The sequence below is a fragment of the Colletotrichum tamarilloi genome (assembly GCF_030869305.1).
Source record: "Colletotrichum tamarilloi strain Tom-12 chromosome Unknown Scaffold_43.1, whole genome shotgun sequence".
Lineage (NCBI taxonomy): Eukaryota > Fungi > Ascomycota > Sordariomycetes > Glomerellales > Glomerellaceae > Colletotrichum > Colletotrichum tamarilloi.
Window position 1 is genome coordinate 119,515 of NW_026849426.1, and position 24,073 is coordinate 143,587.

The 24,073-nt window shown below is 52.9% G+C and overlaps 5 protein-coding genes across 5 annotated transcripts; 4 read left to right on the top strand and 1 right to left on the bottom strand.

The window, feature by feature from the left end:
* Positions 1 to 1,298: 1,298 nt before the first annotated feature.
* Positions 1,299 to 2,722, top strand: CTAM01_09997 (CDP-alcohol phosphatidyltransferase; the record flags this gene model as incomplete). The annotated part of the gene is made up of 3 exons (XM_060526013.1): positions 1,299 to 1,606; positions 1,700 to 1,842; positions 1,920 to 2,722. 3 exons carry the CDS (start codon positions 1,299 to 1,301, stop codon positions 2,720 to 2,722), a joined length of 1,254 nt encoding a protein of 417 aa, XP_060379341.1.
* Positions 2,723 to 5,116: 2,394 nt separating this feature from the next.
* CTAM01_09998 (bZIP transcription factor) lies at positions 5,117 to 6,302 on the bottom strand (the record flags this gene model as incomplete). Its single annotated transcript, XM_060526014.1, has 3 exons — positions 5,117 to 5,630; positions 5,718 to 6,061; positions 6,180 to 6,302. The coding sequence occupies 3 exons, from the start codon at positions 6,300 to 6,302 to the stop codon at positions 5,117 to 5,119; spliced, it is 981 nt and encodes a 326-aa protein (XP_060379342.1).
* Positions 6,303 to 8,794: 2,492 nt separating this feature from the next.
* CTAM01_09999 (uncharacterized protein) lies at positions 8,795 to 8,998 on the top strand (the record flags this gene model as incomplete). The annotated part of the gene is made up of 1 exon (XM_060526015.1): positions 8,795 to 8,998. The coding sequence occupies one exon, from the start codon at positions 8,795 to 8,797 to the stop codon at positions 8,996 to 8,998; it is 204 nt and encodes a 67-aa protein (XP_060379343.1).
* An 8,230-nt stretch (positions 8,999 to 17,228) lies between these two features.
* Positions 17,229 to 18,122, top strand: CTAM01_10000 (uncharacterized protein; the record flags this gene model as incomplete). Its single annotated transcript, XM_060526016.1, has 1 exon — positions 17,229 to 18,122. One exon carries the CDS (start codon positions 17,229 to 17,231, stop codon positions 18,120 to 18,122), a length of 894 nt encoding a protein of 297 aa, XP_060379344.1.
* Positions 18,123 to 21,810: 3,688 nt separating this feature from the next.
* On the top strand, positions 21,811 to 23,273 carry CTAM01_10001 (aromatic prenyltransferase; the record flags this gene model as incomplete). Its single annotated transcript, XM_060526017.1, has 2 exons — positions 21,811 to 23,087; positions 23,144 to 23,273. The coding sequence occupies 2 exons, from the start codon at positions 21,811 to 21,813 to the stop codon at positions 23,271 to 23,273; spliced, it is 1,407 nt and encodes a 468-aa protein (XP_060379345.1).
* Positions 23,274 to 24,073: the final 800 nt, after the last annotated feature.

Below are 24,073 nucleotides of genomic sequence, written 5' to 3' on the forward strand. Positions count from 1 at the left end.
CAGGAGTTGGAGCGCATCAGCGTGCGCGTAAAAGGACTGGCGGCTTGCGTATACTAGAATGAAGACATGAAAAAGCATCACGAAGTACTAGTAGATTCAGGTGTGAAGTGGAAAGTGAATGTGTATGAGGGCCACCCACACAATCATCATACACGGCGCAAGCCTACGATGCTACCTTGGCACCTTGGGTACCGGTAATTGTAGATGGGTAAGGTAGATTTGACTATCAGCTCGACGCCCAACCCTTGTCAGCATCCAGACGCTTGTCAAATGAGAATAGGTCAAGCCTCGCGGCGCATGTCAGTTGATCGACGTCAAGCGGAGCTGGTGTTGGTGCTGAAATTGAGCTTGACGACTGACACTTTGGGGGGGGCGCTTGACGCGTGTGGCACGGGCCAGCAAGGCTAATCCCAATGAGGACTGGGCGGGAATCTTGGGATGTGCTAGAGCTCGAGGGCCAGGACAGAAATGACGTTCGGTGACGGAGTTCTCTGCGTGTGCGCTCAAGCTGAGCTGTCCAAGGAAGGGTACCTTAGTGAAGAAAAAAAATAGCTTGGCCCTTTCGGCGCGACACGACGGCCACGCGACCTTTCCGCTGTTACCACATGTCAAGTTCTCGGGCTTCTCAACCTGCTCTGCTCAGCGCAACTTCGTCAGGTCTTATTGAACAAATCTCGTCGCTTGTCTCGGGACAACTCTGACATTCACCTTGGCGAACCGAAGTCTTTACAACTTCACTAGTCTCCACATGCTCTTTTGAAGCTTTCCCCCCCTTCCGCCCTGCCCACCGCACAAACCTTGTTCACCACCCCGCCGAAACCGAGCCCTCGACCAACCCCGGTTTGAAGCCATCGTCACCGCTTGGGAACTGGACCGACGTACGGATACCTTTTCGGACCCATTTAGTGGTCCTACGGCGCTCTAGATTGTCTTCCCCGGGACCCGTGTGGAGTCCGATCCGCCAGACAACAGGACGAGGGAAAAAATAAATAAAAGAGCTTTCTGACAACAAAAGGAAACGCACAACTGCAAATAACCCCCCGCGGCTCTTTGCACAGCTTCCCCCCCCCCCCCCCCCCCCCCCCCCCCACACCCCCCGCCCCACCCCCACACCCCGCCCCGCCACACCCCCCCCCCAACACCCCACCGCCCTACACCCCACCCCCCGCCCCACCCCACCTCCCGCGCCCCCCCCCCCCCCCCCCCCCAACTGCCTACACCACACGTAGGGGCCGAAAAGCACCAGCTCCGTCGATCAAAACTCTCGAGATAGTTCTCGAAAGCAACGCTCGCCCAAGATGGTCTACGTTCGCCAGGAACGCCTCCCGGCGCTCAAGGAGTACAAGTACTCTGCCGTCGACCACTCGCTGACGTCAAAGTACATCTTGAAGCCCTTTTACACGAATGTCGTGATCAAGATGTTCCCCATGAGCATGGCGCCGAACCTCATCACGCTGACGGGATTCACCTTTGTCATTGCAAACGTCCTGACGCTGCTCTGGTATAACCCGACGCTCGACCAGGACTGCCCTAGCTGGGTGTACTACTCGTGGGCCGTGGGCCTGTTCCTATACCAGACTTTCGATGCCGTGGACGGATCGCAGGCGTGAGTAGCTCTTCTCTTTAATGTTCATTTATCATGTCTGGGGTTTCCTCGAGAAGATAAATGGAAGCTAATACGGAACTTTTGGCGAAATAGTCGACGAACGCACCAGTCCGGACCGCTCGGCGAGCTCTTTGACCACGGCGTCGATGCGCTCAACACATCCCTCGAGGTTCTCGTCTTCGCCGCGTCGCAAAACATGGGCCAGGGTTGGATGACGGTCGCCGTCCTCTTCTCTTGTACGTATTCTATTTATATTGCTGCCCGTGAAGCCCGGAAGCAAGAGGCTAACACAATCATTTCTTACCGTCCACAGCCCTCCTCACCTTCTACGTCCAGACCTGGGACGAGTACCACACAAAGACCCTGACCCTCGGCATCGTCAACGGCCCCGTCGAGGGCGTCCTCATCCTCGTTGGCGTCTACGCCCTGACCGGTTACATGGGCGGCGCCTCCTTCTGGCAGCAGTCCATGCTCCGCACCTTTGGCGTCTCCGAGAAGCTGGGCGTCCCCGCCGCCCTCTACGAGCTGTCCTTTACGCAGTGGTACATGGTCCAGGGCTCCTTCGTCCTCGTCCTCAACACCATCGAGTCGGCGCGGAACGTCATCCAGGCCCGCCGCGCTCGCGGCGACCGCTCCCGCGGCGCGCTGCTGGGTCTCCTACCCTTCTTCGGCATGTGGGTGCTCATCATCTCGTACCTGCTCCTCAACCCGGCCATCCTGCACGCCCATCTCGTGCCGTTCGTCATGTTCGCCGGCATTGTCAACGCCTACTCTGTCGGCCAGATGATCACGGCCCACCTCGTCAAGCTCGACTTCCCCTACTCCAACGTCCTCGGCCTGCCGCTCGCCTTTGGCGTCGGTGACGCGCTTGGTCCCGTCCTGCAGCGCAACTTTGGCTTCGGCTGGCCCAGCGCCCTCGGCGACGGCGTTTACCAGGTCGCCTTTATGTTCTCCATGCTCGGCATGGCTGTCGGTGTCTACGGCAGCTTCGTGGTGGATGTTATTGTCACCATTTGCGACTACCTCGACATCTGGTGCCTGACCATCAAGCACCCGTGGGTCGAGGGCAAGGAGAGCAACGGCAGCGCCCAGGTGGCCGGCAAGAAGTCGCAGTAGAAGCCGGTTCACCGAGATTACAGTCTTTTTGCTAGCCTCGGCAAGACGTATCGCACGGTGTGATACCCAGCTGACCAGCTGACGGGACGGAATCAAGCCCTCCACCCGATAGCCGGTTGCGAATTCGCAGCCGACGGGAGAGTTGGAGGTTAAGATTGAAAGATTAAAGATTTCGAACGGGACCAGCAAAGGCTGCAGTCCCTTTCAGGTCACGCTCGGATCTTTTCTCGACCTTTTCACAGAAGAGTAGGACAAGAGACGTAAACCTTCATGGTCGGTGTTGCGCAAAGTTTTCATTTTCGCCTCTCTTCTCCTTTTTTTTTTTCCCTTTCAAGCATCGGCACCATAAGCTTGATTCGGAACGTCCAAACGACAATTATAATGATACTTTGACGAACCGGGCGGGGATGGACGGGTAAGGAGGGGAACGATGTGCGAATATGACAGGTGATGATGACAGGCGGAAGAGGGGCCCCGTCTGTCGGTTTCTCTTTCCCTCTTTGCCGGGGATCGGACTGGTTCTTGGGATGGATGGATGGACGGGGCTGGTTCAGGCTGGCAGGCAGGCAAGGGAAAAGTAACGATGTGACGGAAGTTTGTGTGGTTTTGCGAATAATCTTGTTCGTTTCTGTTTTGCTTCCTCTTTTTTGGGCGCAGCATCATCATTGTTTCTTTTGCGCGGTGATTTGTCTCTTTTTTCTCTTTCCACCTCTTTAGTTTCTTCATCACCTACCTATCTGGCATCTTTTCCAGGAGTTGAGGGGTGTGTGGATTTCAAGCCTCTTTGTGGCTCCCGTTTCTTCAACATTCGGCTACCAGTTCCCGATACGGAGACTTTGCTGTCATTGTTGTCGTGGTTTTGGGTGGCGATCAACTGTCTTCTCTACAACCGTATTTCGTGGCATCTTTGTAAGCAAGCTTAGATGAAGAGGATCACAATCCATCCTAATGTTGGAGATACACACGAACCGACGGAAAGAATAAAGATTGTTTTCCCCCAACTAATTATACCTGCCCTTGTTGATAGGACTACAAGGTCAGGTGTTGTGGTATCTCAGAGTCGAGTTAAAGCAAGTCCAGGTGAAGCTTTGAGCCTCGGCTTACCTTCTCTGAACTCATCAAAGGTAGGTAGGTTCGTTGCATTTTCCCGACGCCCTCGGATCTTCGGCGACTTTACGAGTAAGGTAAAACAACGAACCCACCTATGTAAAAGTAAAATAGCCAAGATACGTGTACCTATAGTAGGGTCGTCAAAGGGAAGAAAAAAGGACCCGACAAAGGATGGAACCCCGGGAAATGCGACAGGTTGGGGTTCAGGCGAGCGAAACGGTATCAATGGAATCATCGATCGAGAATGGATCGGATGGAAGAGGTGATCCCACTCGCCTGGGTAATACAGAGTAGTCAGATCCTATTGGCGGCATTTCAGTCAGACCAGTACGGCGCAGCCAGGCGCCGGCGGAACCCCGCCTGTTGCCGCCTTCTCGCCGCTCGCTCCGAGACGCCGACGAGACCCTGAGCATGTGCTGAGAAGTGATGGTCTTCATCACTGTCATCACTATAGTGTCTCCTTCTATGTGCAAGTCAAACGGCACGAGAGCATCAGACATATCAAGATAATGCCATGTTTCTTCCTCAACGATATCTCGATGAAGTATACTCGCATCCAAAGGAATCCCATCACATCATCCCGACAAGAAGAAGGATCTAAAGTCAGATCCTCCTTGACCATCTCAGCCAAGCAGTTCAATCGCCCTTCTTCCTCCGCTTGGAAATCGCCTTGTCTTGGGCAAAGGAGACCAGAGTAACCCCGAATAGCATGCAATTTGCCCCAAAAAGAAAAAGAAAAAAACACGAAAAATTTCCGAGCATACCGACGAGGCAACATGTGCTGCCCAAGATGAGATCGTGCGCGCTTCCTCTGGCGTTATCCGATGATGTCCAACATGCTCCAAAGCCCATAAAGCCCTGCCGGCGACGGCATCTTTGTTGCCTATGTCGTGGTCGTCGCCGTGCAGCAGTCTTTGTGATTCCCCGTGTAAAAAAGACGCCATGTCGTCTAGTAGAAATAGTTTGCCACGTCATATACTTCATGCTGTCGGTACTGCCCGTCAAGTAACGTCACAAAGATTGGGAGGCCATGATGCAAAAAAAAAACAGGTCGAGCCCTGATATCGTACGTCGTTTTAGCAAGCGTTTCGTTCCCCCTTCCGTTAGTTCGACTCCGTGTAACCAAATGGAACCAAACGCCGAACCTTAGCCCCGATGCATGGGCGGGCCGCGGTGTGGTGTCCGTTGCCCTACACCTTGTAGGTAGTGCTGCACGTCGCTTACAAAGCGCACCCCTCGGGTCCCGCTGTTGGGTTTCTCTGCGGGCTGCCTAGTCTCTTCACTCTAGAGCAGTTCGTCACTCCCGCTCGCAACGCTACCTTCGATGGCTTCGATGATGCAGCGCTCCGAAAATACAGGGCCTTGGCCGTCGCATCGTGCTTGATTCTTGAGTCTTTCGCTTACGTCGCCGACGTCCACCAGACCTCTCTTGAACAGCGGGTGGCTGATGATGAAATCCCATGTAGCGCCCGCTGCCAGCAAGCGTTCGCCGTCGGATGAAATAGCGACTCGATGACTCGGCGTCTTGTTATTGTGCGGCGCTAGCAGATCTGTGTAGAAGTCCTTCGGGTTGTAGTGCATGGGACCTGTTGTCCGGGGTTCTGGTGACGCAGAGCTATGGTGGCCGTTCATTGACGAGGTTGCACGTAGAATCTCATTTTCGGTGCTGATCTTTTGCATCTCACGCTTGAGTCGTTCGTTTTCAGTCGACTTTTGTTGAGCCTCCGCCTCTAGGTTCGCAAGCTTGGCCTCCAGGTCCTTGACGTGTCTCTCCTTTCGTTCCCGGAATGCGCGTTGCCTGTGAGGTTCCTGTTAGTGATACAGAACAATGAGGAATGCCATGCCGCCTAAGACGATGGACATGGAGAGCAGAAGAATAACGTACGCGGCGCGGTTTTGTGCTTTCCTCCTCGATTGCGCAGGCGTCATATTTTCTTCATCGTCCGAATTTGACTGACCCCGACGAGAATGATCGTCGAGGGGCTCCTGCTTGTGAACGAGAACATCGGGCTGAGCCTTGATCTGCTGTACCGGGGGAGCGCTCATTCCATTGTGTTGTGTCCGTTGCTGTTGTACGGGCTGCTGTACGGGCAGGCCATGGTTCGGTGGTGTCGGTGGGCCAGGAGGGCCAGGGAATGATGTATGCTGAGGATTGAACTGCTGGGCAGCAGCATAGTTATCAAAGTTGTTGAAGTGCTGCTGGTCGTTGGGATATTCGGCGTAGACATCCTGATCGGTCATGATTGTGTAAGTGCATGTCGCAGTACGCTAAGCAGCAATCCACCAGTGACCTGTGGGTATTGGGGGCTCGAGTCGGGAAAGGAATTCCCGTTTGGATTCGACTTACCGGTGGAGATGTTGTGTTGAAGTCGTCTGAACCTGCCGAGTTTGAATGGGATGGCGTTAGGGGCGGGATGCCCATGAACTGGTACGGCTGCGCTTGCGCGAAATACTGGTGAGAGAAGTCCATGGTCGCGATCCTACTTTCTACGTGTGTTGGACAACTATGTTGTGAAGGTAGTTATGGGAAAGAAAAGGGAAAACGGTAGAAAGAGAAGTGGGAAGCGGATAGGCGTGTCCTGATGAGGGTCCAGGTCCAGGTCCCGGTTCAGGCGTGAGAGGGGGGGGGGGGGGGGGGGGAGGAGGGGGGGGGGGGGGGGGGGGCAGGGGGGGGGGGGGGGGGGGGGGGGGGGGGGGGGGGGGGGGGGGGGGGGCGGGGGGGGGGGGGGGGGGGGGGGGGGGGGGGGTGAGGAGCAGGAGGAGGAGGGGGGCGGCGCAGATTGGAGAGAGGGTCGAGGTCTCTGGGAACTTGAGAGAAGTGCTGTGTAGCCGTAAGCTGTAAGGATAGGCAGGTTGAGGTGCCGGGAGAAAAGCGCCAGTAGCGTCCACACCAGGCTAGCGTCCCGGGGGCAACAAGGCGAGATGGCCACTGTTTAGAGGATGGGACGAGTTGTTGGTGGACGGGGGTGATGGCACTGGTGGCTCGGGGCACAAGGAGGGTACTGCGAGCAATCTGAAATTGTTGTTTGCAAAAGAGAGAGAGAGAGAGAGAGAGAGACGAGAGATGGAAAGAGAATGAGATAGAATGAGACTGAGGATGGGGATGAGGATGAGAGAGTGAGAAAAGGCGGGCGGAAGAGGATCGAAGGCGTAAGCAAAGCCTAGTTGCTAAAGTGTTCTCGTCCTATGGTTGTGTTGCTCGCCAAGACTCGGATGAGAGAGTGTGAGTGGTGGTGTACAACGAGGAGGAAGAGTCTCTTATGGTTCGTATGTTCTTCCAGAGGCCCAGAAGACGTCGAGTAAGGTGCAAGAGAGCACAGGCCAGGATAGGCCAGGGCGAAAGGCGTGGGGACTGGAGTTGGTTCCAGACGCTAATGCTCAGCAGGTTAGAGCAAGACTCTTTGATGATGGACAACGCAGGAGGAGCCGAGGGGACCGGGGTTGGCGAAGATGGGATGCTGTTGCTCCCCACGCACTTTTGGGCTCCAGGCCGCAGACCGTGCCGTGCCTTGGAGCAGCGAGAGTCCCAAGAGGCGTTGGTGGACGTGTGGGACGTCAGGGAATGCTGCAAGCTGCAGTGCGGGTTGCAGGGCCAGACAAGACCAGAGACAAGAACGGGACAGGGTCTGGTACGACAAACTGGTGGCGCAAGTTTCGAGGGCTTGTCTCAGTGCCGCTAGCGTGCAGTGGATGGGAGTTGGTTTTGGATCTTTTGTGTGTGTGCCGGTGTGTGGTGCAAAAGATGGTGGTTGTGGTTCTGGCGTCTGTACGGAGTAGTGACTGGTAGGTATACAAATAGGCACGGGACGATAGGTGTCGGGTGTCTAGGGATGCCTCTTTTTAAAGAGTTATTGGCATCCGAGGCATATGTGGTGACGATCAACAAGTGCGGTGACCTCAGGGACTCGAGATAGATAGGACGAGCAACGATGTCCGGACGAAAACAATAGCAGTTTGCGTTCGCGCGTCTTTGCCAAGTGAACTGGTCCCTCTTAGCTATTAAGGTATCGCACCCGAGTCTGGATAGACCTTGTGTGGCCGGAGTGCTGATGCTGGCTCAAAGTCCGCCGGGGCATGTGTACGAAGTACTGTGTATGTATGAACAGATGGATGGATACGCGGTAATACAGCCAGGGCAATCTTTCTGCGTTTGAATCCTCGGGCTTCTCTTCTGATGTCATGAAGTTGGGAAACCCAGGTCGGGATGAGTCGAGGTGTAATATAACCAAACCTAAGGGAGGTTGGTCCCAGTCTTCAGAGCAGCCAGCATAAGGTGCCTACCTATCTCGCGAGGTCAAAACGAATCGAAAAATTGGTGTACGAGGGAGGGGACCATCCAATAGGCTGGACAAGCCGATAATACTGAGCAACACGTCTGCGTCTATTTGCCCGTTCGTACAGAATCACCATTCGCAGGTAGTTACCTCTGGCTTTCGGTGGGTGCACGTGGTCCGGGCAGTCCCCAGAAAACTTGGGGGACTCCTTGACGTCGTTCGTGACTCGTCTGAGTTGAGAGACGAAGGGTCTGGCTCCAGCCCTCCCTCCCAGTCTCGCCCCTTGGACCAAGGAGAGAAATCTCAAGGGCACTGACCAGGCTGGACCAGATGCTTTCAAAGATGCGAGGGGAAGGAGGGGGCGAGACTGCTCGGGGTATGTCAGGGTATTCGACCAAAAGCTAACTTGGAGTGACAGCGGGGATAAGGTTGCTGTCGATGAAGCAAACAAAGCCCGAATCCAAGTTTGTTGGTTGAAGCAGAGTTGTTGACAGATGGCCGATCCTTGGACAGAGTTGGCACTTGTTGGTGGAACTGGCCTGATCAGTCGGTCCAAGTCCAAGTCTACTGTGTAATAGAGTCTAGGGGACGTTTTCCTGTCGAGTGTCAACACACTAGCGCGGTACTCCGTATGGGCCAGTCGTTGTCCGTTTACCTATGCAATAGACTCCCCCGTAGGTTTGAATAGATGACACTCTGGATTGGATGGCGACGATGGGATCAGGTAGATGGAATGAGACCCGGGCCAGGCGGGGTGATTTGTTGGGCAGAGATTAGTGCTTGGCTCCAGACCGATCCATGGAATCGATGCGAGTGTAATCAACGAGAGGCCTGTGAGAGGAAAAGTATTCGTAGAAATTGGGATCCGTATCAGCTTGGTGTCTGTACATAGTGTATGCGTAGCTGGTCCGTGAATCCGTGATGCCAGGGTGCCAACGAGACGCCGGGGATGTGAATGATGGAGGCGTCAAAGTCTAAAGTCTAAAGCTCCGTGATCCATAATCCACAAGTTACCTTGCCGCACACCGCAAGGGAAAAAGAGGAGTGGCCGGGAGCAAATATGTCCCGTGCTTGCCTCATCAACACAGAGCATTTGAGCATCTCCTTGTTCCTCCCTTGAGTTCAGGTTGTTCAAACTTCAGGCGAGATACCGGTACCTACACCAAGCTAGATACATGAAGCAGCAGGCATATGAGGTGGGAAGCGTACCCTTTAGTGATCATAGTATTACTTCATCCCCTACGGAGTAAGGCACCTGAGGTAAGGTACTGACGAGTAGTCTGACTATCTGAGGCGCTCCTCCTTCTCTTCCTCCTGGGGCCCTGACAGGCAGGTAGGCAGGTCTGAGATAGGCAGCAGGCTGACAGGGCCAACAAGTTCCAGATTCCAAGACAGGGCGAGTTAAGGTACATTCCGGCTTGGCTGTCTCCGTACCGAGCCCTGAAGTAGATGGGACCTTTCCTCTCCTACCCAAGTGCGTGGGGACGGATGCTCTCTCCGAGACAGCCTCAGCTCCCTTCCTCATTCAACAAAGCACACCCTTCAATGATGCTACACCTACCCATCTATCCATATGCGCCTATGCTTACAATTTACGGCACTCTTTCATTGTTGTGCTTTCTTCTCTTCGCAACATCTTGATTGTTTCCCCCGTCCCCAGTCTCCGTCTACAGCAAGCTCCTTCATCTATCTGTTGCTCACGTACCCCCTTCTCGAGACGTTGGCGCACTGGCAACCGGCGCCAGCACCACCAGACTTGCAGCTCAGCGCTGCACCGCATCGCATCGCATCGATCTTCCAGACAAACACTCTGTCTGGGGGTTGCCACGGGGGACCACGCGGGCTTCAGGTCCACGGCCTTCGTTTCCCGTTTCTGCATGACCTCCGGCAAGGGTATCCTCTCTGCTCACCGGTCATGAATGCAGCTCTGCCTCTGCCTACCGAGAAAGTCAAATCCAGTGGCCCTATGGCTGCACCGCCTGCGCGAGCAAATGCAACCTAACCGAACCTACCGCACCTTACAGACTCATAGACTCAGGTCACACAGCTACTCCCCAACAGCTCTGGCCTCTCTACGGCGGCAGCATTGCTGCTTAAGGTGCCTCCCGTCCTTTCCCCCCTCATCCAAGTAACGTACACCCGTGGCCTGCCGTCTTATGCCTCAATTCATCGTCTTGACGTTGCCTGTCGAGCAGCATCCGAAGTAACATGTCCAACTGTATCTTCCAGGCTAACCAGAGTTTATCCAGACCTTCGCGAGCATCATCGTCGTCATCTCTTCTTGCGACGGGTTCACCGTCCGCTACCCACTACAGACTAGTCCAGCCTCTACACAGGCCTTTCCTGCAATCCCGCTCAAACGTCCCAGGCTGATTGTTTCTTGGCCATCCGCAATCACTACACAGTACACCCTTACTTTCGGCGACCTAATTAATTCTCACAGAAACTTAGATAGGTCCGTACGGACAGGCTAGGGCACCGAGACGGATACCCGGCGGGCAATAACTCCACTCCGCAGCAAAATACTCCGCAGCGTGCCAGCGTAGGCAAACCTCCAACATCCCTGGGGGCATCAACCGCGTCTCGAGCTTCCCGCTGCATGGAAGTGTGCCCTTTACAGGTACCCGTACCCAGCCGTCTTAGCCGTCCACCGGTCACCCTCCCTCCGTTCTACGGCAACACGCACCTGCTGTGACCCCTCCACTCTCAGTCTCGCCTCGTCTGCGTCTTGGCCTCGTTTTCGTGAACCCAAGTCTGGACTCTGAACTCCGGGAGTGGTCAACTATGCCGTAAAACCTCCTGACTCAAGACCGCTGTGTCATCTCTTTCTGGAAGGCAAGCTGTGGCTCTACGGCCAGATCAGCCGAAGAAATGAGCAACGCCCATCGGGAACATTGGACGATTCACCGCTCCTGCTATTCAAACTTCACCATGGGCATTTACCAAACCCCATTGCTAGAAATGATCTGCAAGACTCTATGGCGGCTGAGGATTTAAGCCCAGTCCAGTGATCCCTTCCACTACCATATGTGCTCCTGGCACATCCTGGGTTCGCTGCGCACCCTGCGAGGCCAGCAACTAATCAGCGATATACTTACTTCATCGGGGCTTCTTGTGAACCCAGTTTGGGCGTTCCAAGCAGATGCTTAGAAGAGGCACTGTTGAGTGTCTGCAGCTTTGGTGGGCGAGGGCAGTGCGACCTCGATTTGTACGAAGGGCGATGGTCACTCCTCGAAACCATGGCTGACTTGTCGCTCTCATACTGATTCTATCTTGATTGGCACATTCACAGCACGCGCACACGCACGAACAAAGATATTGTGATAGCAATATCCCTTCTAGCGACATGGGGGGAGCACAAATGTCCTGGCCAAGTCATCAAACTCCTGAATCTCCAAATGTGCCAATTCCCTGGTTACAGATCTTCTCCGAGAGCAGAACGTCTTGTCTCATTCGTCTCGTCCGAGGGTCTGTTGCGCATAGCTCAGACGCTGGATCCAGGACTCAACCCAGCAAAGCTTACCTTACAATGTACGCGTCCCAATCTGGCCCCCCTGTCTCGAACGACTCCTTGAGCAATGCAACCAAAGCTTTCACCGCTACTGGCTGGCTTAGATCCGTATGGTCGAAGTCCCTCACCATGGTGGTTATCCTGGCATCACAGACCGTTCTAAGGATCTCTACTTGCACATCTGGAATGAAAATCCAGCATGGCGGCGGGGCAGAAAATATCCGTGTTGTCGCCAATAATCCAAGCGGCTCGCGTAAGGCTGAAGTCACTGCACACCCGCACAATGCCAATGCATATTCATGCGATGTCCACAGCCCAGACATTAGCAATGTCGATTGATTTGGCCGCGGTAGTGCCGAAGGCGGCTGTTCAGCAAAACTCTGTTGGCAACCAGAAAATCTGACACAGACTCGTCGGTGTTGGACAACCCATTGAAACGACGACCTTTAAACTCTAATCATCGCTGCAGACCGGGCTGTATCTCCGACTGCACAGTATTTGTGGCAAGAAGCCATCCATCGATTCTCTGATTGACCGGGTCTCGGCTCGTTGCACGCGGGGTGGGCACGGTACACTGGACGGCAGGTTGGATGCCGTCTCGAGGGATGAACCTGCCAGAACTTTCTATCGTAATCGAACGATCAGCCAGGCTCGCAGGCTCACCCTGTTGCTTCGCATCTGAGCACTGTTCTCAGTCAGCCATGGTAGCATCATCTACGTCGTATGCCTCCCGACGGACAACCGATCAAAGATCAAACTATGCAGCTCAGAAGGCGAGCGGCTATGCGGGGGACAAAAGGAAAGACGATGGAGGTCATCGGGTGTCCTTCTCCCAACCCTTCCACCATGATCGACAGCTCGAAACAAAGACGAAGAGAAGCCATGATGAGCTCAGTGGCAAAAGGATCGCGCCCTTTCCCGAGCGTATCGAATTCGTCCATTCGGAAAAAATCCTGCTTTGCGTTAAGCTTATACATTTCTCACATAAAAATAGAGATCGCTGACAAAGGCTTACGGCTAACTGTCTGTGGTTGTTGCCGATCTTACAATCCCAAGGCATCTTTGGGGATGTTTCTCGTCTGCAGTACCGTTGGCGGGCATACCTACCAAACCTTGGAGTCCGTAAAAGAAGAATCTCTGTTGGGCCAGTAATGCTTCTCAAAGACACCGGAAGCCGCTACGGATGTTGCTGCCGCTGTGGATTTCAAAGACAGTCATCAAGTCTCACAAAATACACATGGCCACATGTTTCATTGCAGGATAGTTGCTCTTAAAAGCGCATGTGCTGCAAGTTGCGAGAACATGCCTCAGGGTGGCCGCGTCAGGCACAGTCAGCCACAGAATCACACCCCGTTGGAACCTCCAGCTCAGCCCCAGCTTCCGTCCAACGACATTCTTTCGCCGCCGTGGAATTGAGAAGACTACCGCACATCACTGATTGGCTCTGAGAATACCCAAGGCCTATTTGCCGCCGACATGGCGCCCGCATAGCCAGCAACAGCCCTACCGTAGGGCTTATCGTGGGATTCAAGGGTTCAGCTCAAGCCTCGCATGTGCCATCGGGTGTAAGTGCTGCAACGGGCAAGCCGGCCATAGCCGCGACAGCCGCTTTCCCTCAAGTAACATCTATTGCGTGATGATTTACCCAGCTGAACTCATAGATAGGCTAAAAGACCACAGTCTGCCGCTTCCGCTGTCCGCTCCGCCCTCCTCGTGAAGAGCAGCGGGCGTAAGGGCGGTATGGAAGAGGAGAGGGTAGAGAGAAGGTTCTGCGATCGCAGTCACTCTACCTCGATCCGTGGCATCGGCCCTAATGTCGCGGGACTAGGTTGCCCTTAGCTTTCCCGAGAGCTGCAAGCACGTCCTTCCTCGATAATTGCTCAGGGCTTGCTTTCATTGGATAAAAACGAGAAAGACTTTCCAATATTCAACTGCGCTGCCGCCAAGGGGGCGCACAGCTACAGCTGAGAATCCCGGCTGACAGGAGAGGGAATGTGGGCAAGGGAAACACACAACGGCTGACGGCTTGGCGCAGCTTACCACTCCTGGCCCAGCCCGTCCAACCCGCACCCGGATGCTGCTCCGGGATTGTGGGGGTGGGAACGCGAACCCGTGTCCGACCTTCCGGACGGGGTGGGGGGTACAAATCCGCTACTAGACGCGCTTCCGAAGTTTGACGACATTTCGGCGAAGAGAGCGTTCTCCACATTCCCTTTCCAGTAAGGAGGTCTACGGGACGTCCGGGAGACTTTGCTGGGCTGCGTTGTTTTCGTGTTTTCTGTTCAGCGTGGAGCTTGACCTTGCATAGACTCTGAACTGTGTGCCGTTGTAAGGATTGACAGTCTCGTCAAGACGGATGCACTTGATCTGATTAGCAATGCCGAGACGGGGATTCGATGGACAACGAGTGTTGTTATCTCCTCTTCCTACTGTTATTCTCCTCTCCTTCATCTCTCACTCGCCGAGCACCAAGTGAATCTCATGCTAGGCTCCTCTGATCGAAAGGACGGGTATGGCACAATCAGCTGCCTCCTTCAAGAAAACTTCAAAGACCAAAGAACTCTGGTCTTGGACCGTTCATATCAGTATTGCCTGACTAGTCATGCAGACCGTAGACGGGCTCCTGATTCCTCATCTCGGCATCCCACATTGCCGAGGCGAGTACTGGGCGCGCTATAATCTTCGTCGCGGTCCACTGAGCTGGGATATACCTCCGTGAGTTATGCTCTTCCCAAAAAGCCAAGGAGGAGATGATTTGACCGGGAAGTCATACGAACCCGAAGCCCGCTTAAGGGCGTGGACTGCTATATCTCCTGTCAAAGAATCCAGGTACAGGTTTTCCTCTGAGGCCTCTATTTGGAGTCTACAAAATGCTCACTGATACTTCAATGTCTGCCTGGCTGGGGAGAAGGAAGTATTCGACTGACGGTTGTGTATTTCTCCGACCTAGGGTGAGTACTGGGGTAGGGTGCGCTCGTATAAAGTACTTTAAGTTGAGTTGGGTATATCGCAAAGGCCAGTATCGCTACGTTGGCTGCTTGTTCCTGCCTAAGGTTTAACTCAGTAGAGCCGTGTTGAAATCGACCTCATGGGGCATATTGTGGACTTGGCCGGCCACCGTTACGTTGATCCGTCGTACACGGTCGCTTTTGTAAGGAGCTCTAAGTACTAGAGAGGAGTAGACCTTGAGGGCTTTGTGACTATGTGTTTAAATAAGTGAAGTTTGCGATTTGGGACGACTTAATAATGTAGTTCATGTGGTAGAGAAGTCAGCTCACCCCAGCTATGGCCGTGGTATTCTTTCCTGGGTCTTACGAGAGATGTGTAACCACTCGCCTCCCCTATTTAGGCTAGACATAGACAACGGCGACTTCTCTAGCGCCGTTATGGAGACGAGTCCTACTTACTCGACCAGAGTAATCGACGCGCTTTGGGACACAAGTGAGGTAAGCAGGACTTTTGCACTCCTTGGGCGTAGTCAGGGCAACTTGAGGCATGTTATCTCTCAGATCTTTGCGCCGTGATTTCAGGGAACACGAGCTTGGCTCCCGCCGACCTCTACTCAGACGTGTTGGCGGTTCTTTTGACTTTCGCAAGGCTCTGACGCTGATATTATCCGTCATTGAAGTGTTCGAAGATAAGTCCGGAACGTGATTGTCCCGGGTCCTGGAGAGCATGTGTTGGGAGAAGACGTTGGTCATCCTCGCGTCCGCGGGCGATGTTACTATATGCACCTCCAGTGCTCTCTCGCGTGCTGCTGACGAGGGTGGTACAGGTCGGGCATCAATCTGATCACTTGGGTGGCGAAGGACTTTGACTATTCCCAGTTTCGAAAGATGTCGAGAGAGAAATGAGGTTATCGACAGGGAGATCAGACCCAGGGCGGTGTACCGAGGCAGACTCGCCGCAAACTATACAGAAGCAGGTGAATGGTGCAGATCAATGATTGTTTGTTTGTTAAGAGTCCATTTGTCAAGCTGCTCCAGAGATAGAGGCAATCCTAACTTGAACTCGCGATGCCACTCGATTTCCTACCCACCTGGCCGCCGCAATTGACCACAGACCCACGAAAGTAAGACATGGCGTTAGTTCAAAGCTGCTCTTTTGGGTAATGAAGGAAATTGATGTCATCTTGGAGTTCAAGTCGTAAGACACATCTCCGGCTTTGAGTGAGTCCATCTTGGCCACAGTACCAAGTAGCATGACGCCAATGCAGCGAGCAGAGCTGCGCTGGGATGAGAATGGGAGTACTTCTATGAATATTCAAGACTTCAATGGCCAAGGTGCGTTTTGTGAAGGACAAAGGGCAGGAACATGAATGAAGTTGTCAGTCTACCAGAGTGCTCAGGACTGGAAACACCATAGGGGGACATGATAGTTCATAGCAAAAATCCTGAAACTTGAGCAAGAGAAGATAAAAACCAACTCTGGAAAGCTCTTCACTAATTCTCCGCACGGAATTTTGGACTCCATGGAAGGACGAAAGATCGACGTGATTAGCTTGGTTGTCTGCTTGTCTGCTTGTCTCTATAGACCCTAGTCAAGAGGCAAAAGGAAGCCACTCCAGGCAAAAAGAGAATGTGGTTTGGTATGCATCCGCCGATAATCGAAATCGGGTCCCTTGCTATTCAGTCAAATGAGTGGAAGGCAAGGATGATAACCACTACACTACAGATGCTTGATGTCCTTTTGTGCAGGAATAGCTAAATATGTACCTACGATGTGCGGATTCGCTTGGGCTAGTAAGGGCAAACGGTGGAAGAAGGCCCACATGCGGGATTTAGTCAGCCATCAGACTTCGAGACCTGGATGTCCACACCTTGCTATCGAAGTATGTGTGATGAAGACGTTGCCGATTCAGAGGAAACAAACACAGATGATAATGATATTCCGTGATGGCAGAATCTCGTAGATTGTTGGGGCGTGTTATTGCCTCGTCGTCTGTCGGTGGTGGAGTCGGGGTGAGCTAGTGTGCAAGATCGTGTTTTGAAAAGAGGAGTGTCTTGCCTTCAGTTTGTTCTCTTAATTATGTCGAGGGCGTCAGTCTTTGATTGTTTTCATTTCTAATTCTAATTCTATTGCTATTCTCAGGGATTCCATGAATGTTTCTCTCATAACTGGCGACACCCCGCTTTTAAAACTCAATATGAACGATGCGCCGGCCATCACGAACGTATGTTGAATATTTACAGTCCAGGAACATCGGTTAGCCCTTCTGTCTCTGTTTGACAGCCACTAGACAAAGGTTGTACGTGGCTTAGGATAGTCGCTTCCGTCAAAGTTCACCACAAAAATGTCATCAATTATTTCCCTCTGATGTCTGATGGAGAGCCGAGCCAAATTTCATACGGTACTCGTAGAGGTAGGCTGCGTCAAGACAGTAAGAAGAAAAGGGGGCCCAAGGAGAACAGGAGAGCTTGTTGTAGATGGGCTTGCGGTTGATGACGATATTGAGGAAGACGAGGTGCTAGTGACGCCCAATTGTGTCTGAGACCCAGTTGGGCCAGATAGAGTAATCGTTCCAGTTGCACTTGGGGTGCTGATGGGACTGGTGACTTGGCTACTCGTCGAAGCACTGGCTGTCGAGGACTGACTTGTGAAAGAGGAGGTGATGCTCAGAGATGATGAGAGAGTTGAAGAGGTAGAAGTTGAATTTGACAGGCCTCCTGATGCGCTGCTCGAGACAGAGCTAGTTATTGCAAGACTAGTAGAAGAGCCACTGGTGCTAGATGTTCCTGAGATGGTGTTTGAGGTTAAAGGCGTTGTGGCCGAAGTACTTGTAGGCAAACTTGCCGTAGCAGTGCTGGAAGATGAAGTGCTGCTAAGTGAACTTGTAGGCGAGGTGCTCAAAGAAGTAGTACTGGAGGAGGATATTGAAGTAGTTCCAGTTGATGAGGACGAGGAGGTGGATGTTGTGGAAGATGAAGTCAGCGATGGAGCCGATGTTGACGTGGAAGATGTAGAGGAGAGAGATGTCGAAAATATTGTCGAAGATATTGTCGAGGCAGACGTAGGCGAGGTAGAAATTACGGAGGTGGTATCAGTCGAGGACGAGGAAGACGAGGATGAGGTTTGTGTTGAAGAAGTGCCGGATGTTGACGAAAAGGTGGAAGATAAGGTAGACGTGGTACTAGACGTGAAAGTGTCGGATGAGCTTGATGTGATAGAGGTAGATGAGGATGAGGGCGAGGTTGTGGTGGTGGATGCTGATGAACTAGACGAGAAAGAGGTAGGGTCTGTTGAAGATGATGTTGATGACGATGAAGTCAATGAAGTGGATGAGGTAGTGACGTTGAAAAACGAAGTCGACGAAGAAGACGATGAAGACGATGAAGATGATGAAGACGATGAAGACGAGGTAGAAGTGGTAGAGGTTGTCGTGCCAGCAAACAAGCCGATAGGCACCGCCCTCGTGCCATATACAGAGTATAAGAGCTGGTTACCCGTGTTTCCACCACAGTTTGCAGGAGGAGAACCCGCGGGCGGAACCTCGCCGCAGATGTAGTTGCAGTTGCTGTCAACAACGCCAACGGTGTCAACAAATCTGATATCGGCCGCGGGTAAGGAGCAGTAGCAATATGTATCGCGAAGGAGAGCGAAGTCCCTGCTATTGGCTATGCATAGATCTTGGCAAACCTGCGGCCCATTGTCGGTCCCGTTTCGTGCTACTGTTATCAATAAGGTGTTGTATAGCATACCGCATCCCTGATACGCCATAGGTGGAACATTGTATGCAGTCCCTTGACCCAGCACACAGTTGAAGGCATAGCTGATGGCAAAGAAAACTGTAACCCAAAAAGAAGGCATCATGTATAGACAGGATTGTCTAGAGCACTTGAAAAGATGAGGAATGTTCTTACAGTACACCAAGCGATGGAAACTTGGGATCTACATGTTAAAGCAAAGGAATAGAAGAGACCATGAAAAATGTCTGTAATAGATACGAGTGTTGCCTTGAGTTATCCGAGTGAATCATTAGTTCCATCCTGGTATTACAGGACTTATTCACTAGGTAACGATCATAATTAGTCCTTAGCCTGGTATAAGGGAGAAGGGACAGGTAGGTATGCATGGCATAGCACTGAGATGGCAATGAGGCGGCGTGGCTGTCTCGGTCTACCAGCCAAAATTCCATGGATCCAGATCAGATACATTCTGATTGACGTTTGGTTGGGCCCAGGGCGGCTCATCAGTCACCCAGGAATTCGAGCCCGTTGCTGAGACTTCAACAGTAAGACAACCTCTAGCTAAGCTTCAATTCTTGGATTTCTCAGCTGGAACGTTGCCATTATTCAGACCTGGGAATATCGTGCCGCCTTCAAAAGATGGCAAAGTTGAGCCTCTCGCTTCACATAGTTGTTGTGTTGCTGGAAGGACCGGATGGGATCAGGTCGATATGAAAACTTGGAACTCAATGTAGCTCTGAGATGGAATACTTGGGCTGAGTACAACAAACCGCTTGAGACGTAATGAAAAATTGGGCTGCATGCCATGGCACCAATGTAATGAGACATGGAGACCAAATGCCTACTTACAACTGGCCAGCATCTGGGATAGACGCTGCACCTGTATGCCCACAGGCTAACATGTATTATTTCGGCACGCATAGATATATAACATGCGGCCCGGGGGGTTCCTCAGAATGTTGATGGTCGGAAAGGAGGGTTCTTTTGAAGGAGAGAGTTGAACGGTCACCCGGCGTCGGCATTGACTTTCAATTACCTAAGTAAGTCAGCAGGATGCCAGTATCCCTCGCAGCAACCCCCACTCCACCAGAACATCATGTTTGACGCAAGCTCGGACGGTTGGTCTGTACTTCGGTGCATCATGAAATCTTCAAGCCGCAGCACTCTGCCCATTCGAGTTCTTCCTCAGCCCACAGCCCGCTTATCTGCTTCCATAGAAGAAGGGTCACGGCAAGCATGAGACGGTACAGCCACAGACAAGTCATAGCATAGAAGCCTTCTATCTTGGTATTCTGAGCGTTCTTCCTATCCAAGCACAGAAGACGGCGATGCGGCGTGATGTCACTGCCGAGCCCGCAGACAATATCCTCAGAGCGTAAGCTGGTCCTCTACTGGTATGCAGAAGACCTCGGCCACAAACTGCTCGACTCTTTCCCGGCAGGCAGATTCAGAGAACTTTACTCAGCCGAGCGCTGAATTTGAAATCCTTCTTACGTCCAGGCGACTCTACAAAGTTAACCTCGCTATCATGAACGGCACGTCACATTTCCTTCGCACAGTCTGTTTTATTATCTCAATGGGGTATCCCTCCATGCTATAACCTCACTGGGTGAGGACAGGAAACATGCGAAGACACCCTGGGCCCAGAATCAAATGATTGATAGACCGAGAGGTTCAGAAGCGATTTTAAACTTGCTAGCTTCGAGCAGATGTGGCTCTTATGCTCTCTTATCTCCCGCGCGGCCTCGGGCCGTGGCAGTGCAGGTGCGCCTGCGCTTCTCCTTCTCTCATGACCACTGGTTTCCATGCAGAAGCCAACGAACCGGCCTAGCAGCTTCTTTCAGATATCAGCTGCTACTTATCATGAAGCCACGCGGAAAGAATCAGTTGGCAGGACGTTCTAGATTGGGCTTCTGTAGTCGAAATAAGCCGAAGGATCCATCTTCCCTACGCAAATAATTCTCGCAAAGGAGAGGTAAAATTGTAATTCCACGAAAACCCGGCCGGTCGAAACAATTCCCCGTAACTCGTCAATACAATTTACGCAATTTCCAAGATGGCAATCCGGTTGCTTGATGGGCATTGGATGCAACCTTTCGCTTGCTTTCCCGAATTCGAGACCGCCGGTCATCCCCAACAACAGCTGTATCTTCCGCATTGAGTTCTTCCCGCATGAATCTCCCAAAAGCCGTCTCCAGGTTGCATTCTTTTGCAGGTTAAACCGATCACCTCGGCTAGTGCGCCCCTCTGCGGAAGCTAAAGTCCAGACTTTCTCCAGCCATGTCCTTCTCTGTAGGTAGATGCCCGAGGGCGGACCTTTCATCTCATCTTCCACCCTTCGAGAGAAGCCTAGGTTTCGAAGCTTCTCACACACCCCTTGTCTCGAAAAGCATCTTCCATTTTGTTTTCCATCCTCCGGGTGTCCGGTAAGATTTCTTAGCCTACTTTCTCAACAAGGAAAGATGCGACCAAAGCTCAAGAGCCTATCTCGATGTCTGGTACCTGCCAAGACCACACCAAGCTGCTACTGCGTAGGACGGTGTTAAACGGTGTTTCTCTCCTATCTGCGCCTCACCGACACACTGACACTGCGGCCTTGGCCTTGGGTTCTGCTGGTTGTGACAGCAGCTGTGCTTTTCGTAGAGGCAATGCTAGCATGTAGCTGTAAGTGACCCTGTGCAGCCGCAGCCCGCAGCTTGCATTTTGACTGACTTGTTTGTCAGTGCGAACGATGTGTAGCATGGTTTCCATTCGCGTACGGATTACTTCGTCACAAAACACATGCTGCCATCTTTAGCCACTTTTCTTTCGGTAGTGACGCCAGAAGAGACACCTTATCCGGCTGAAGAACGAATGCGAAATATATCCAAGAGACGCGGGCCCCTCTCCGGCCCGTTCTCTCCTCGCAAAATAGGCATGCACAAGTTCACGTCCCGATTGACGCCTCCGGACCACACCACCGGATTTTTAGTGGGTTCCTCTCGTGTGGTTGCCCAATATGGCAGTCCGGCAGAGGGGGGACCATGAGAGAGTGTCCGTATCCTCAATGCAACTGACCGGCGGCCTAGGAGCACCCTTTGCTTCACTTGCTCTTGACAGCGGACAACCTCCCCGTCGACCTTGCCAGACGGCTGGCCTTACTGCAAAGACCGAGTTAACTTGCGACTGGCAGCCATGCGTCCCCGGACTGCCACGCCCTCGGCAGGGTCCATATGTGGACCCATCCTGTCTTCACCAAAGTCTTGGATTACCGTTGTCCCTGCAGAGCACCGGCAGGCCGTAACGACCCAGCCACCTGCGCGATGACAGACGGTTTCAGGATCAGCCTTGAGAGAGCCGCTTGAGGCAATCGCAGCTGAGTGTGGTGCTCTGATGGGTTGGAACTACCTCATCAGAGATATAATGTCCTGGACAGTCTTCCCATTTTCTGGTTTTGGGTTACCGAAGAACACGCTCATCTCGCAAACACTTCTCTAATACCCATATTTGCATCAGCTCACCGCAATAATGGCTCCCACTATGGCAGCGTCCGCTTACACGGCCACTCCCAGGTCACCCTTCCCTCTGCAGCTCTCCCCCAGAGCCCTGAGGTCACCGAGGTCACCCATGACCTTCAGTCAGTCCGAAGTCCTGTCCCCTCGGGCCATGGCTAAACAGGAAAAGGACCTATGCCTTCCGGCACAAGGCTCCATCTATATTCACAAGCCTGACCAAGACTTTTGGAATGTTCGTTGCGCCGAGACTCTCGATGCTTTCATGAAGGCTGCCGGCTCTTACACGCCGGCTCAGCGTGCCGCCCACCTCCAGCTTCTCTCGGAGATCATCATCCCGTGCATGGGTCCTCACCCGGCCACGGCCCCGACTAAACCCCTGCTCACCGCCGACGGCTCTCCATTCGAGCCATCGTGGAACATCACCGACTCGGGCTCCTCTTCGATTCGCTTCTCATTCGAGCCCATGGGTCGACATGGCGGCTCAGCATCAGACCCATTTGCACAGAAGATCATTCCTGCAATCCTTCCTGCTTTGCGTATGGTATCTCATGGTGTGGACACTCGGTGGTTTGAGCAGTTCATGTCCGCTCTATTCCTGACCGAGGCGGAGTCAGAGACGGCTCTCTCCAGACTTCCAAAGGGAACTCGTGCGCCAACGTCGTTCCTTGCCTTTGACCTGGATGGCGCCAAGGCTGTTTTCAAGGCATACTTCTTCCCGGTCCTCAAACACATCGCAACGGGTGCTTCGACCGAAGACATTACGTTTGACGCGATCCGCACCTTGTCACCCCGGGGCGCCGACCTTTCCCAGTCTGCCAACGCCACGGAGGAGTACTTCAAGAATTGCCCATTTGCCATTCCGGTAGAGATGATCGCCCTGGATTGCATCGACCCTGCTGAAGGAGCCCGCGTCAAGGTATATGCTCGCACCCGGTCAAACGCCTTCAACGTCGTCCGTAATGTGGTGACTCTCGGCGGGCAGATCAAGGACGAGGCGACGCTGAAGGGCCTCGAGATTCTTAAAGGCATTTGGCATCTACTTCACAACGAGGCAGAGCCTCACGAAGATGATTGGAACAAGGAGCCAAAGATGGTGAACACTCTCCACAAGGGCATCTGCTACGGCTTCGAGCTCAAGCCTGGCGCGAAGTGGCCCGAGGTGAAGGCATACGTGCCGCTTTGGCAATACGCCGACAGCGACGCCGTCATCTCAGCAAATTTAGCCCAAGCCTTCCGTTCCAGGGGCTGGGCTGTCGCTGAGAAGTACCAAGATGACATGGCTCGTTGCTTGTAAGTCGACTCATGTGCCTCTCTCTCTTTCATTGAATACTGACTTATTTGATTAGCCCGCGTTCGGACCTGAGAAAGACCACAGGAACGCACTCGTACATCTCATTCGCCTACTCTGAGAAGAAGGGCGCCTACCTGACCATTTACTACTCCATCAGGCCCCAGGACTCATTGCTGGCTTTTTGAAGGGGCAGAGCACGACTGCAACTGGGACTAATTGCTTAGGATGGGGGGCGTTTTTACTTTTCTTCTCACTTTCTTACTGTATACCTTTTGCTCGCGCCCCTGAGAGGCATAATATTCTGAGCACCGTTCCCTGACATATGTGGCAGACCATGAGATTGACGGTGGCCTGAACCACGGATTCATATACGTGTGTCCAGGACAGACAGATTTGGATGACAAGAGACACAGACTGACGGAATAACCCAAGAAGTCAAATTAACCTTCTCACGCACAACTCATACTTTGGTCATGCTGAAATGTTCGTCTCTTGGCTGCAAGGCTGAGAAGATCGTGAAAACGTGTTCGTGTGTAAGCGTAAATCCTACTAAAAGTTAGTTCCTCGTCTTAGGCTATAAATAAGTCAGACGACGCTGGCCTGCCGCAGTTAGGGACTGCGACGGACATAAGAATAATATAGTCGGCCGTACACTGCGAGAAGGTAATACCTCTTCTTCTCCTATACGACGGGACTCGACGCAGTTCAGAGTACCCATTCCTGGCGAATCTTTCAGGCTATCCAGGCTATCCAGCTGCGCGATGGAATAAAGTATCGTGTGGACCTGAGGTGACTACCTTATCCTCATTACCACCATCCAGGTGAATATAGAAACAATCTTTATACAATGAGAGGCCCTTGTATGCCCCCTATCCAACTCCTTGCTCGTCACCATACCACCACAGCAAGTGTCCGTCCAGGTCCAACGGATCAGGCCGAAACTGTGCTGCGTGGTGGAGTTACTTCAAGCTTCAACGAGAAAAAG